At 39.8% G+C, this 14,817-nt stretch overlaps 1 protein-coding gene across 1 annotated transcript; it reads left to right on the top strand.

Moving 5' to 3' along the window:
• The first annotated feature begins 2,391 nt into the window (after nucleotides 1-2,391).
• On the top strand, nucleotides 2,392-12,796 carry sh3glb1a (SH3-domain GRB2-like endophilin B1a). Its single transcript, XM_067578427.1, has 9 exons — nucleotides 2,392-2,589; nucleotides 3,026-3,167; nucleotides 4,124-4,252; nucleotides 4,436-4,569; nucleotides 6,578-6,670; nucleotides 9,403-9,492; nucleotides 10,172-10,272; nucleotides 10,712-10,943; nucleotides 11,417-12,796. Exons 1-9 carry the CDS (start codon nucleotides 2,527-2,529, stop codon nucleotides 11,522-11,524), a joined length of 1,092 nt encoding a protein of 363 aa, XP_067434528.1. The 5' UTR covers nucleotides 2,392-2,526; the 3' UTR covers nucleotides 11,525-12,796.
• Nucleotides 12,797-14,817: the final 2,021 nt, after the last annotated feature.

The raw sequence follows: 14,817 nt of genomic DNA, 5'->3' as shown, positions 1-14,817 counted from the left end.
CCAACATGTGTATTATTCTATTATCTGAATTTAACTTTTTAACTGCCAAGCGGACAGCTGACATTTACTAATCTCGGGCAACATGCCTTGAATTGATGAGAAAGTGATTTTGCTGGGGTTAAGTTTCACTGGTCTTCAGTCTTTTAATTCCCTGGAGCACATTCTGTTATTGTGAAGTGAAAGAGCAGATACACACAGATTTACTACTGGAACCAGATACTGCAACCTATTCCTCCCTCAAAGGAGCTGTTCTGCCTTCCTAAAAGTGCTGACTTTCATATTCACGTGTTTAAAGCACCCGCCCCAACAATTCTGAAAGTTAGCCAGGCATGAAGCACAGCCAAAGCCTTAATATCTTTGACATAGTGCGGTTGTAAAAAAAAATGCAGAGTGTAGGCTACTATTGGTGTCCATTAGTTTTTTTTTGTTGCTTACTGACTTGTTGAAAAATGATAGACAATTAGTCAAGCCTTTTCAAATCTGAAACATGTCAAGAATAATATTGTAAATCAGTACCGTTATATAAACTGGTGTTACATGTCATCTTGGCAGTGCAATAAGAAACAACATTAGTCATATGAATGGGAAAAACCCACAGCAGTTCAAGTTGTGCAACCTAAACGCAACACAGGAACAAATGTCTGGATGAAGAAACCTTCGAGCCATCGTTTAGCTGAGTAGCGAGGTTGTGGGTAAAGGTGTGTCGGTAGCCTACAGAGGGGAAGTCATTTGATTTCTCTCTCTGCCTGACTTCCTCCCACACAGCAGGTAGCAGGCTCTGTCTGGCATAATTACATCCAGACCTGAAGACTGTTTCTGTTTTTCCAAAACTGCCAAAGTCCACTTCCTCAAGATATTTTTTAAGAAACAAAAGGAGAGTTGCGTAAGAGTATGCTGTGGAAAATATCAATATCATATTCATTTATGTAAATTTATGTTAATTTTCCTATGCTTATATTCACCAGAAGGGACAATGTGCTGTTTCTGTTAATATTGTTGATTTATTTGATAAAATTCTCCTCAGTGGTATCATTGAATCAATCACTGAATCATTGGAGTCAAGCCATGAATGCTCCAAAACACAGGGAAACATAAAATTACATGAGTAATGGTCAGTTTTCATTAAAATGTAACAGTTTTTAAAAATATTGTACTTACAGTAAAAAGTTTCAACACACTGTCTCATTCAAGTGAATGGGAAGGTGAGTCCAAACATAAACAAAAAGAAATCAATGGTAGGCTATTTATACAGTCAGTGGTCAGTGAGGGGTGACAGGCAAAGGGTGTGAAGTCAAAAGTTCATGTTCCAAGAAGTTCACGATAATGATCATGAATGGGTTTAGCTGCTGCTGTATTTATACTTAGTTTGAATGTGGTTTACATGCTGAAACTGCAATTGAGAGAGCAAGACTGTCTCTATTTTCGTATTACGGATAATTTTAACTACTGTATGTATCTGTATGTGGGTAAGTAGCCTAAATATATATTCCTGACAAATAGCCTGTGACCTTTTCAGTCTTTTTTAGACCTTTTCGAAAACAGAAGATAGCGCCACCACACGCAAACGCGTGGTGCCTTCATTGTGTCATTTTCATTTCCAAGTTTCTAACTTGTAAATATGAATTTAGGTGATTTGGTCATGGGGAAATGGCACATCAATTTCCAACTAGCACATTTGCATTAAATTGGCAAAGTACTGTATTTATATAATTTAAATTACCCTAATTTACAAAATCTGTAACACATGAAATTGAGAAAAGGCGAATGTTACAATAACATATGCTGATACGCCAGTTTTGCCTCTCTTTCCGTTCATGAAGGTCACAGAACATTTTTATTATCCCACTTATTCTGTTTTTCCCTTCTTGGCTGAAACGCTCGCCTCGTAATGTGATCGCAACATTTCCGCATGATATGAACGCAACAAAAGATTAGTGACAGCAAAGTGGAACATTGCGAAGCAAGAGAGTTATCTCCACTAATACCATCCTCGCTCGGCAGAGAAGAGCGCCTTGGGGTTAACGTGATAAACCAGGGCCAAAAGATTAAGGACAGTGTTTTTCTATTATGAGGAAATCGACTTAATTCTACCTTGCCATACAACATTGAATTGTATAGTTTGCCATGCATTATGAGGAGTTAAAAGCCTTAGTTTCCGTTGTACTAGCTTAGTGTGAAATCACCAGCCGTTTGCAGCCCAGTCGACCGAAACGAGCAGTAATCTAACTAAACCTTGTGCTGTGTAGTTGCTGTTTAATTTTAATCCATTGTTGATTAAAAAAAACTATTTGACATTCAACCTGTATTGTCAACTTTTCAATTTAACGTTGGCGTGCGTCGTAATGTGTTGTCTGCTGCGGGCGGAGAAGTGAACTCTCTTGTCGGTGTACCATCTTTGTCAAGATCAACAGCTGGGTGGGAACTCCGACAAAAAAAGTTGCTTCAATGACATTTTCTACAGGGATGGCAGTTTGACTGTGAAACGAGCCAGCTGTAGTATTAAGAGTTTATTATCCAGGTGGTGTCATGGATTTTAATGTGAAGCGGTTAGCCGCAGACGCTGGTACTTTCCTGAGCCGCGCCGTACAAGTAAGTTTAACCGTCTTGTTCGTGGAAGTTGTTGCTAACATTAGCTGATAGCTTAGCCACTCAGGTAGCGTTAGCTCGCTTGCTAAGCGGCCACTCTTGGCTGTTATTGTGTTGCTAAGGAGCCAGTTATCATTTAAGAGAAAATATTCTGTAGCTTAATTAACAGCCATTACACCACAGGGTGTTATGAAGCAGCGACACCTCAGTCTTTATTATAGCCAACACTAGTTCAACAGAAGCATCAAAGCAGGCCTCAGAATCCATCAGAGCTATCATCAATAGCTGGGCAGATAACGTTCATTTATAAGATGGAAAGGCACCTTCCAGCAAAGATGCCTTTCATGGCACCGCAGCCCCGCTAAATTTCTCACTCTAGTGTACCCCTTTCTTGGCAATAAGTTGTGTGCACACTACAAATGCATATTTTCTTTCTCAGTTCACAGAGGAGAAGCTTGGCCAGGCTGAAAAGACAGAGTTGGATGCCCATTTGGAGAATCTTTTGGTCAGAGCTGAGAACACCAAGCAATGGACAGAAAGGATCATGAAGCAGACAGAGGTCTTATTACAGCCCAACCCAAGTGAGACCACACTTTTTTTCTCTTTTTTTTCACTGTTTGTTGAAATTGACTGGACTGACAGACTCTTTTTTTTGTCTTCCCTTCAGGGAAACACAGGACAGTTCTAGACCTTTCTATTCATACACAAACTCCATTTATCCATCAAATTAATGCCACTCACTTTACGATCAGTAAATTGATAGATTTCTTTACTTAGGACATAATAGTACTTACTACTTTATTAAATAGCAACCCAGTTTTTGAAAATGAAGTCTTCCTGTAATATTAGTCAAATCAATTTTAAAAGTGGATATTCTGTTGAGTCATGCTTGTATATAAGATAGATATTATAAGATAGACTGTTCCATAATAATTGAGCTACAATTGCTCAGGGAAGGTCTCAAGCTCCGTTGCAGACGTGCATATTTGCTAGAAAGGAAGGTCACATGAAAAAATGATAAGCATCTCTGAGCTGATGTTTGGGATACATCAGTACTGTATGTAGGGCGCCTGTCAAGTCTGTAAGCTCAGCTGTGCATCCTTTCTTTGCTCACACCATGTTGCCATAATGCTGTAGCACAACAGCGGCACAGGCACAACAAACACAGACAGGCCATCTGCTGCTTACAGTCTTGTGTAACAGTCTTGGATATGGTAAAGTGGATTCGTTCTACTTTTTCCATGTTCACATACATACCACAGATGTGCTGACTGTGTCAACGTCGGTCCACGTGATAATATAGAATAAATCCAATCAGATTTAACAGCAAAGTTGGTTTTGTTTTGTTGTGGGAGAGGTTTTTTTTTGTTTGTTTGTTGACTCACATTATGAAAGCTGCTAATTTGAGTTGCCAGGCCAGGCTTGAGCCAGGCTGTTTGGAGCTGACTTGGACTAACTGTCCTCAGGTCACTGCCTGCATTTGGCTTCCTCACTGTAGTCTTATGACTTTGTAATTGAGTTTTCTTGCAATCTGCAGATGTCCGGCTAGAAGAATTTGTGTACGAGAAGCTGGAGAAAAAAGCCCCTACGCGAATGAACAACCATGAGCTGTTGGGCCAGTCCATGATCGAGTCAGGAAATGAATTTGGTCCTGGAACTGCCTATGGTGAGTGACAGACCGAGCCCTCCTCTGGCTACTTCTGAACAACAGCACTTTGTACTAATCCATAGGCCTGTCTGTATTGCCAAGAAGTATTTAGGGTCGAGTTGCCAAATTGTACAGTCTGTCAATTGTACAGTCAGTGTTGTGTTGGGAGTGACGATGTGTTTGTGCTGCTGACCATTACAGGAAATGCTCTGATAAAGTGTGGAGAGACAGAGAAGCAGATTGGTGGAGCAGAGCGGGAGTTCATTCATAGTTCTGCCATCAACTTCCTGACACCTTTCAGGAACTTTCTAGAGGGTGACTTCAAAACCATCCTGGTGAGTTGGACTCCTGACTATTATTCCTGAATAGAGGGATGCCCCCCAAAACCTGGTTCTGAAGTGGAACCAGCTCTAACATTTTAAGAACCCAGGGTATTTTTACATTTTGGTGTAACTTAAGGTCGCGCTGCAGCCTCTCCTCTCTGTCCTCCCCTCTGCTCTTTGTGTCGGGGTTTGACAGAGGGCGGGGCTCAGCTCCTCCACACACACACACACACACACAGAGCAGACAACAGAGCAGAGAGGTGTGCACAGTGAACCAGGTAAAGTGAAAGACAACGTTTTATTTGAGTTGGTAGCAACTATGCTTTTTACTGTAAGTGCAATAAAACCTTTATGAGTAAAAGGCTAATAAGTACTTTAAGTACCCGTTCAACAAGCATAAACATGTAGAAAAGCAATATATTCATCTGCTTTGTCCGCAGTCTCTTATTCACCGCCTCAGCTCGCTAGTTAGGCTAACAGTAAATTGTTATGAACAAGCCAGAACGAGAGTAGTCTGTATGTAGCCTAATTGTTGGGCTCAGTTTGCCACATATCTTAAAATCTGGCAAATTCTTGTAAACTGCCAGCAGGACCTTCAGGCAGTGAATGACATCAGCAGCAGAGGGAGGAGGACAGAGGACAGGAAGAAGGACTGATACTGACTGTGTTCTTCCTTCTTTCTAAACCTCACTCAGTATTTTCATGTCAGGATTATTATTTTATGTTACAGATACTTAAGATTTGTCTCCAGTGAGATATTACTGAGTTTATACAGTGACTTTGCTGTCGTAAACATTACTGTTGCTGAATTTATTCTTTTTAAAATAAAATATTTAAAAGCAACTCTTGAGTGATGAAAAAGAACCGACAGGAGTATTGATGGAGAACTGAACCGATAAGGAGTATCAATAACAGCAGTATCAATAAAATCCTAACCATAGCCATCCCTAGTCTTGAATCTATTTCATTTTTCACTGGACTTTTAACTTTTATCTGAAACTAATTCACAACACTAGTGGCTGTAGAGTGTAGACCAGTATAGTCTTGATCATTTTGCAACCACGATAATCAAATATCACGTTGAACTCTGTTTAATATCAGAGTTCAACATGTTTAGAAATTTAGAGTCAAAAGTTTAGAAATTAGTCTAAAAAACATGAACTTTAAATGGTCAAATCTGTAGAAGCAGCTTCAGAAATGAAAGGAAGCTCGGTTCAGAAACGGTATGACAGTAAAGGAGGCTTCTTAGGTCCACAACTAGGTTCAGGTCTGCCCTCTACTTGAAGAAAATAGAGAAACAGTACCAAACAGGACTATGAAAGGGTTTAACCACAGCAATATGACACCTACCAGGTTGAGGCCATTATCATCATCACTGTTTTTTCTTCTGATCTGGAATAAAAGTCTTACTGACCCCCACTTGATGTTGCAGTCAAGTTTTACTTCATTCAAACAAAACACTTTCTAATTTAGCTTTCCAGTGGCTGTCAATAATAAGCCTTTTATCTTTAAGCAGCTACAGCAGTAGCCTTTTAGTCAGCGTGACATTAGCAACCACTAACTAATCAGTGTGTAAAAATAGGCCTATATGAAGGTGTGGGCATTCAGAAGCTTTTTTGTTAACAGATGAGTCTTGCAGGGAGGAGCGGAAGAAGAAAAAACATCAGCAGTGCGGCGGTTAGGTGATGAAGTGCACATGACTCAGGGTCTGTTTTTGGCATCTCAACTGAAAAGGCACCTCAGATAATTCAGAGAACCCTGTTTTGTAGGATTCGGCCAGTTTGACACAGCTGGATGTTGATGTAACCTTTTAAAATTAGACCATTCATCAGATTCCTCCAAACATCCTGCACATTGAACAGGCAGTTTTACTAAAGAATCCCAACATTATCGATCACTCTACATCTTCAATAAGGTAAATGATGGCAGAAACTTTTAATCACTATTCTCATCTGCAGGTAAATTGTGACAGTATATGGAGCTGTACGTGTTTGATGGTTTTATTGTAATTTGTGTCCAGAAAGAACGGAAGCTACTGCAGGTCAAGCGCTTGGATCTGGATGCTGCCAAAACCAGGCTAAAGAAAGCCAGGATGGCTGACGCAAGAGCTGCAGTAAGTTCACACATACACACACACACACACACACACACACATATATAGTGAATACATCATTATTTGCAACTGTATGTTTGGTGTTGGTATGGTATTTTAATGTCGATCAGTGAACAAATTTCAGTTCTCTAAAATCATGTGCCTAATTCCTCTCAGTAGAAGACAAGCTATCTGGGCGTGTCCTCTTGTCCCTGTGTCTGAAGTCACACAAGTCATGACTGACACACTGTTACACAACATGAAGCTGACCATTCTATTTCTTGTGACTTGCGTACAGTCACATGAGAAACTATGGGAAGTTTAGACTTCTCCTTTTTCTGGACAGTCGTTTTCTTGCCGTCATGTCCTCATTTTCTTGATTTTCTCTCATTTTTCTGTCTTTGTCCTTCGTGCAGATCGTTTAGACTCGAGTAAGACAAATTGCTTATTGTACCAAATTTGGAAACTAGCAATGTCCTATTCCAGATGTAATGTTTCAGGGAGATGCATTTCTCCCCGTGCCACATGGTATGTCAAGCATTACCAAATTGACCCAATAGAGCATGATGATCAGGCGGAGTATAAAGAGCCGTCATACTTCTGCTGAAACATCAGAACTAAGTACTCGGGGTCTTTAAACATCTTCAAATACAGTTGCAGCATTTTATTTATTCAGTGTCTGAGGTTGTAGAGGTGTTGGAATATAAAGAGTTTTGCTGACCTACTGGTTTTTAATCATGCGTCTAGTTGAAAAGCAGATCTGATATTTAATTTTTAAAGAATTTAAATGGTCTTTAAAAGCCTGTCTGTTAAAAGCCGCAGATACTCTGTCCTGACTCTCCAGTTCGAGACTGCCTCTCAGTTAACAATGTCTGAAGATGATATCTCTAATGACCTCAGTATTTATCAACCGAGCCAAGACTTGGCTCAGTGGAAGACGACATCCTTTCGGAAAAGCATAACCTCCCTGTCTGCAAGAGTGGAACATAAAGGGTGTGCCAGTAAGAAAATAGATTATACAACTACTCGACTAGGCTGCAGATATTCTACAACTACTAAAGAGCTGGATGTGAGTCAGAGTCAGGGACTGACATTAAAAAACTGGGGTTTATACCAGCAAAGCTGTTTTATTGCAGACTTTAGAGCATCTACAGTAAACGAGTGGTGTTTTTGAGCACAAATTTTTACAAAGTGCAGAAAAATAAACCTACTGCTTGAGATCCAGTGAGCCTAATTTCCATCTCTCTTTAAACAACTATTATAATATTCCCCCCTGGCGTACAGTGGTCATTAACAGTCTAATGGTGTGTTTAGTCTCTACAAACAAAGTGCGTCCCGTGAAAGTATTCCTGAGTAAACTTGTTCTCTTATTAAAGAGGAGTATCACCTAAACATATGAGGTGTGAATGGCAGTTTCTGTTGGTTAACACCAGCACCAGCTTTCTTTTAATCTGTGATCTATGGTGTTGCATCAGCGCCCATTCTTCTCCTTGAAAGGAAGCCACTGTTCACCAGATTACAAGGAGTCTGAGGTGGCTCGGTAATGTGAAAGCAAGAGGATGACAGATATTTATGCGGTGCACTGCCACGGTCCTGCCACCCTGTACAGAGTGTGGTTTTGTCAAAAATACGCTGCTATCTTTCTCTCGCGCGCACACACACACACTCACACTCACACACACAGTGTTAAGATGTGTTGTGTTGGCTGTGACGGTGTAGCAGCTGTAGCTCTAACCACTGTGTCACTGTTTTCAAAACGCAAAGCAGCAGATGTGAGCAGAGGAAGTGACAGAGGTGAGTGGAATGTTGGAGCCATCTTTGAATTGAACACACACACATACACACCCACACCAACCCCCCTGGTAGAAGTGTCAACAGCTGCTGTCTATGTCTTTTCCCAATCTCCTCCATGACACATACCGTCGTACCTCATGGAAAACTTTGAATCCTCGTAGACAAGACGTACAAGAACCCAAACGCATCAAGCACTCTCCCCTTCCTCCACACCTCTCTCTCTCTCTCTCTCTCTCTCTGGCTGGAAGCCGTAGAGAGTGCAGGACACTAAGGCCATTGTCCTTGTCAGTCTCGGCCCCACACCATATGTTTATTGGACTTTTTTATCAAGTCTGAACAAACCATTGTTCCAGCAGGTCTCATATTGAATCCTTTGGCTCAATATGAGGAAAAGGAAACATTTCCCTCGGGACAGAAACTTCATGCTCAGTTGTTGTGTCCTTTCCCCTGTTTTTTCTTACAAATTCTTACAGTAAGTGTTATTTTTGTCTTTGTTTTTTTTTTTTAAATGCCTCTGGCCTCTATTATGTCATATCCACAGATAGAGACTTGGACTAACTAATGGTATATGTTGATATTCAGTTTAAATGGATAATTTTCATGCCAGGCTGCAAATATTTAATGTTTTCTCTAAATTGCAACAAGCTTAAGACCATGGAATACAAAAACTCAATTCATATACTGATAATAATTACCTAATGTATCATATCAGAGGCAGCAACACATACTGGCCTGTATCTTTTGTAAAAAGGAGACAAAACATTCACGATTGTCTTTAAATCAAGTGCACTGTTAATCCTGCGGTCTGTAAATCACTGAATACTCACATATACCATAAAGTTGAACTCTACTGTGATTGCTTAGATCATCATCATTCTATATGACCACTTCTCCAAACCAGATGCATGTCTATGGTGAAGTTTATTTATAAAAATCAAGTTTTGTGTCCTCATTCTCAGGCAGAGCAGGAGCTGAGGATGACCCAGAGTGAGTTTGACCGGCAGGCAGAGATCACCCGACTGCTGCTAGAGGGCGTCAGCAGCACCCACGTACGTAACCCAGCTCACACAAACACACCTTCCGAGTTCACCGCCCAGGTCCAACATCCTCCTCGCTCTGTCTCCTGCTTTAATCTCAGCCGTTAAATGAATAACACTAAGGGGAAATTATCGTTGATGTTTTTGGCAAAGATGGTTTGTTTTCAGTGAGTCATAAATCAAGAAACATCTAATGTTTTAGTGACATTTTTATTTAATAATGAACTCCAGCTATTTAATATTGCAGTCCATAATTGGGGGACTTACAATAGACACATTTTATAAGAAATGGTTAAAAATAAAAGAGATATTGTGACTTTGAGTCCGTAGAATGGGTCAAGCTCCATGTCTTTAAGACTCCATGTTTGTTGCTTAGCCAAGATCACCCTGATGACCTGTAGATGTCTCTGTCTTACTTTCTCAGACTTAACAAAGCTCCTCCAGAGCTGCAGAAGACATTAAACAAATACAAATGTTTGCACAAACCACTATGATTGTGATGTCTTAAAAAAAAAATTGAGATATCAAAGGTTTTAGTATAGTAAGATGTTGTTTGTATGATGTGTTTTACAAATCTAACCTCAAAGCATAAAGCTGTTTCTGTTGAATTCTGCATTTGTGGAATTTCGAGTGAAACATGTAGGAAGTTCAATAAAATGTATCTCTCTCATCTCTTCACTCGCATTACCAGGCACACCACCTACGCTGCTTGAATGACTTCGTGGAGGCCCAGACTACATACTACGCACAGTGTTACCAGTACATGGTGGATCTCCAAAAGCAGCTCGGCAGGTGAAAGACCACCGTCACCTTACACCCCTTGTGTCACGAATAGCTCCGTTCAACTACCATTACCTAGATATCACAGACCTGCTGTTTTTCCCATGAAACATTTCCTGTGAACAAAAGGCATTGGTGACGAATACTCTTGTCATCCTCTTGTTAGATAAAATGAAAACAGTGCGAGCACAGGTGCGGTCATGTCAAGTTTTGACCTTTCAGTGGAAAGAGGAAAATGATTCATTCTGACAACTGAAACAAAGGATGAGTTCACATCAAGTTCAGCTTCAATCAAATAGTTACAGTGAGAGAGAGAAAAAAATGAGACGGGTTAAATGATGTATCATGGCTGAAACTGAATTGACTCATTACATCCTAATATCCAAGTACCACTCAACTCTGCGCAGCGTTCTGCAGTTTCCAGCGCTCATTCAATCTCCTCTCCTTCCAGTTTCCCCTCGTCATTCTCCAATAACAACCAGTCGTCAGTGTCGGGCGGGGCCAGCATCTCGGTCCCCACCATACCCGTGTCGGCCTCCCTGCCCAATCCGTCTGGCCACGGCAGCTCGGCCGCGTCGGGCGGCTTCAATGAACTGCGTAGCTCCAGCGGCAGCCGCAAAGCCCGAGTCCTTTACGACTACGACGCCGCCAGCAGCAGCGAGCTTTCCCTGCTGGCTGATGAGGTGAGTCTGAAACAGTTCTTGGTCTGTTTATAGCTTATCGTGGAGAAAAAACACATTTTCTGTGTTGTTTTATTTTGCCGTTTATTCAGGTTTTTATTTTAAAATAAGAATCAACGTTTTACTCAATTAGGAAAACTGAAATTCAATTACTCTTATTTGTTTTAACCACATTATCCGTCAAAGCGCTCCCTCTCCTGAGAAGCAAAGAGTTGTCCGTTACAATCCTGTGGTTGACCAACAATGATCCAGCATTATCTCATTCATTCAAATTACTCACATTCAGGCCTTGCACATGGAGAGCCAACTGTGTGCGTCATAATACTTCTGACTGGTTTGGTGCTGTTGATAATAACCAAGCATTTCATAAATTTGGTGTCTATGACAAGCAGAAAAAACAGTGATTTTCTATATCAGTTCTCTGCCTTGACAAATAAATGGAAGAAGGTAAAACACTGCATCGCTATCTTTTCCAGGTGATCACAGTCAGCAGCGTCCCCGGCATGGATTCAGACTGGCTGATGGGTGAGAGAGGCAACCAGAAGGGCAGAGTGCCAATCACCTACCTGGAGCTACTTAACTGAGACCCACAAACGCCCCTCCAGCCCTCTGTAACCAGCTGTGATCTCATATTTATATTGTGTTGCAGGGACAGGCCTCACTTTCTCTTCCATTCAGTCATTTGACAGTAAGTTTTATTTGTATGAAAAGAAAAAGTCTCAGTTTTTTAGCAGAGATTCTTCTTTCGATCATTCAAGCTGGAATGAATAAAATTGAGTGAAGGGAAAGGAAACGGACCCATTCCCCGATGTGTTTGTATGCAACTGCAGTACATTTCTTAAAAAAACTTGCTTCCATGCCTTTTGTGTTTGATGCCATGCAATCTACAATACGTGCCAGAACATCTCCCAAACTGTAACTTTTTTTTTTTGCAAATTTGGTTTTGTTTACACTATATATCTCAGATGGTGATATTGGCTTTTATGTGAGGATTTTTTTTTCTTCTTCCCTCACTGCTAATTCAAATTTTTTCCAAGTAGCGATATACATTTTGTTATTGCAAAAAAAGCACTTCAGTTTGAAGTGGAGAGTGATGCAGACTATTTCAAGTCTTATTTTATAATTGATAATCTTACAGTGCAGTTATGGTTATCCTAAATATAAATAGTGGTTTTTTTTTTAACAGTATGTAATGTGTTTCAGCTTTATTCACACGGAGCCTTTACTGGACAGTGCGTAAAACTCATTGTTCCAGTACATTTGATCGATGAGTTGTAATCTGCTGATAGCCAAGCAGTTATTAATTCAAATGCCAGACATCATATTAAGTGCCTATCACAGTGAAGCGGCCTTTCTAAAACCATTTGCCTTTCTTGTATCTACACCAACAGTATTGAGACCATCGACTCAGTCTCCTCCTCCCTTAGTATTGAATCCTAATATATCTATTTAAGTTATTGACAATTGGAAACCAGCATTTCCACATTCCTTAGTAAGTTGTCAACCAGAAGACAGCTATTATCAGATTAAGTTATTACTGTGTGTATTCTTCATAAATACATCATTTGCTCACAAGATGTTTATTTTCACTGGTTTTGGTCGACTGGTGTTTACTTTGAAGATAAGCGTAGTAAAAAGAAAACTTTACTTTTTTGACATAACTAATATGTCTCATCAGTTTCCCCTAAAGCTAAATTTCAACTCCACATAGAAATAAAAACAAAGTCTCATTACATTCTGGGAGATTAAAGTATATTATTACACAGCTGCTTTTTGTTTTGTGTAACTGATAAGATAGCATACAACTGTAAAATAAATATACAATATGATGCATTAAAATAAGAAAATTTCACTTATCTGTTGTTTGATTTCATCTTATTTCTTCATTTCTTTGCACATGGCTTTTCATGAAGAAAATGTGTCCCTTACATTCAGCTTCATTTTTATTGTGAACTGGTGAAACCAGTAGGTGGCAGAACAGGCAACAATTTGTCTGTTTACTGTGAGGCGTGGTTGTGGAGAAATGTTTTGACTGTAATTTGACAGTTTATTTAATTTTTACTTTCCTTTTTTATGTGTGCAGTGTGACAGTTAAAGAAATACAGAAAATACACAATAGACAAAGGACAAAAGATTAATATACAGAATATTGCACAACCAAACAGTGTTCATAAATACAAAACATTTTCCAGAAAACAAATCACCTTTGGTATTTCTACAGAACAATATCCACAACCTTCTCCCCTTGTTCATTCTCTTTAAAGCACTCATATGTCAGATATTCATATTTTTACTGTAGCACTACCAAAAAATGTTTAGGATTGATGACGTGTCAGTTCAAAAACTATTGTATCATTTTAACACTGATGAAGCAATTCAGTAGTTGTCAGCCGATGTTTCTGAACCACAGCTTTCAGGGCTGAAAATTGAAATTTTGTACTGAAGTCTGTTTACAAGTCCAAAGAGGAAGTCTTGTCAGCAAAGGCAAAGAGTAGATCCTCTCCTCTTTGTTATTTTGGACTCTCTCCTGACACATTCCCCAGTGCTTTCCACAACTCCCACTGGAGCTTCATGTTGCAGTGTTAACAGCTGTGGACCAGAAACATACAAATCCCCAGAAAATCACTCAGAACACTGACCCAGTTTGAAAGACCGTTTTCATTTGAAGATTTCATTGTAGGGCAAGCCAAGGCATGCGGGACTAATAATGGCCTCGCTTGACCTTTCTAAAGTGTCATAAGGGTACCTCTCTGGCCTCTTAAAACACATTTTGCACTCATTAAATTCATTCAGTCGCTTTCCGCAGTCTTAAAGCAGCCACAAAATTAACAACTGATGTCAAGTGCTGCCTGGTTTGCTAAACAATCTGTCCAGTGCAAAGGCCTTTGTCATTGCCAGTTGGCCGGCAGGAAGGGTTAAGAGGAAGTGGGGTTTTGCAAACTGCTTGTTGACTTCCTAAGTAGGAGCTTATGTGTCGACTTACATGGGACAATATTTCATTTTCCAGCACGTGCCTATCAACACACCGTCAAGACATTAACTTTTGACCTTAGTGGAGTTATCATTTACCAGAAGTTTTTATGAGTGTGTTGTAAAAACGTGGAGCCTAAAAACCCAACTGAGGAAATAAAAACCTTTACGTCAGCTGTAAGATTTTTGAGATAGACAACAAACTAAAGCAAACCACAGAGTTGACTGAGAAATCAAACATCTGAGGCGAACATTCTCATAAAAGCCACAGCAGTCAGCTTAATTTTGTGTTATGCAGTATTCTGCGTTCCAAAAACCTGACACTTTTTGCAATCTTTCACATCTTTATCTCTTAAAATAACCCCACCCAGTTAGATATACTAAGCCTCCACAAATTCACACATTAGATGAGATAGCATGCCTGAGAAAAAAAAATACTTCCTCTTTCATCGGTCCTTGTTTTCTTTCATATGTTGCACAGAAAACAGAAAATACTTTTAGGCCCCCTCAAAGTTTCCCTGATGCACCGGAAATTGTGAATAGAGCTAAATTCACCCTTTGCGTTGTATATTCAACTCTCTTGAATAAGGCTTTGGTGTCACTATGATCCACACAATAATACATGATAATCAAGCAGTTTAGTGAGGCAGTTCCACATCGCTTTTGACAGCTATCTAGAAAGTCTGAGAGCAAAATGAGTTTGTTTGGGTACAAAAACAAGGGTTTCAAAACGAAGACAAATTTAGTTGGGGCTTTTTTTTGACATCAAAGAAGTCAGAGCAGGAAAGAGATCACGTAGAAAAAAAAAAAAACGTGAGAAGATGAAATGAAAATGACGCATCTGCCGCTTATCTGATATGTCTGCTGAAAATGCTGTTTTGTTCTGGATTTGCTTAATAGATAGTAT

The sequence above is a fragment of the Thunnus thynnus genome, chromosome 21 (assembly GCF_963924715.1).
Source record: "Thunnus thynnus chromosome 21, fThuThy2.1, whole genome shotgun sequence".
NCBI classification, from domain to species: Eukaryota; Metazoa; Chordata; class Actinopteri; order Scombriformes; family Scombridae; genus Thunnus; species Thunnus thynnus.
Note: the sequence above shows the minus strand (reverse complement) of the source record. Positions and strands in the feature narration are given on the sequence as shown.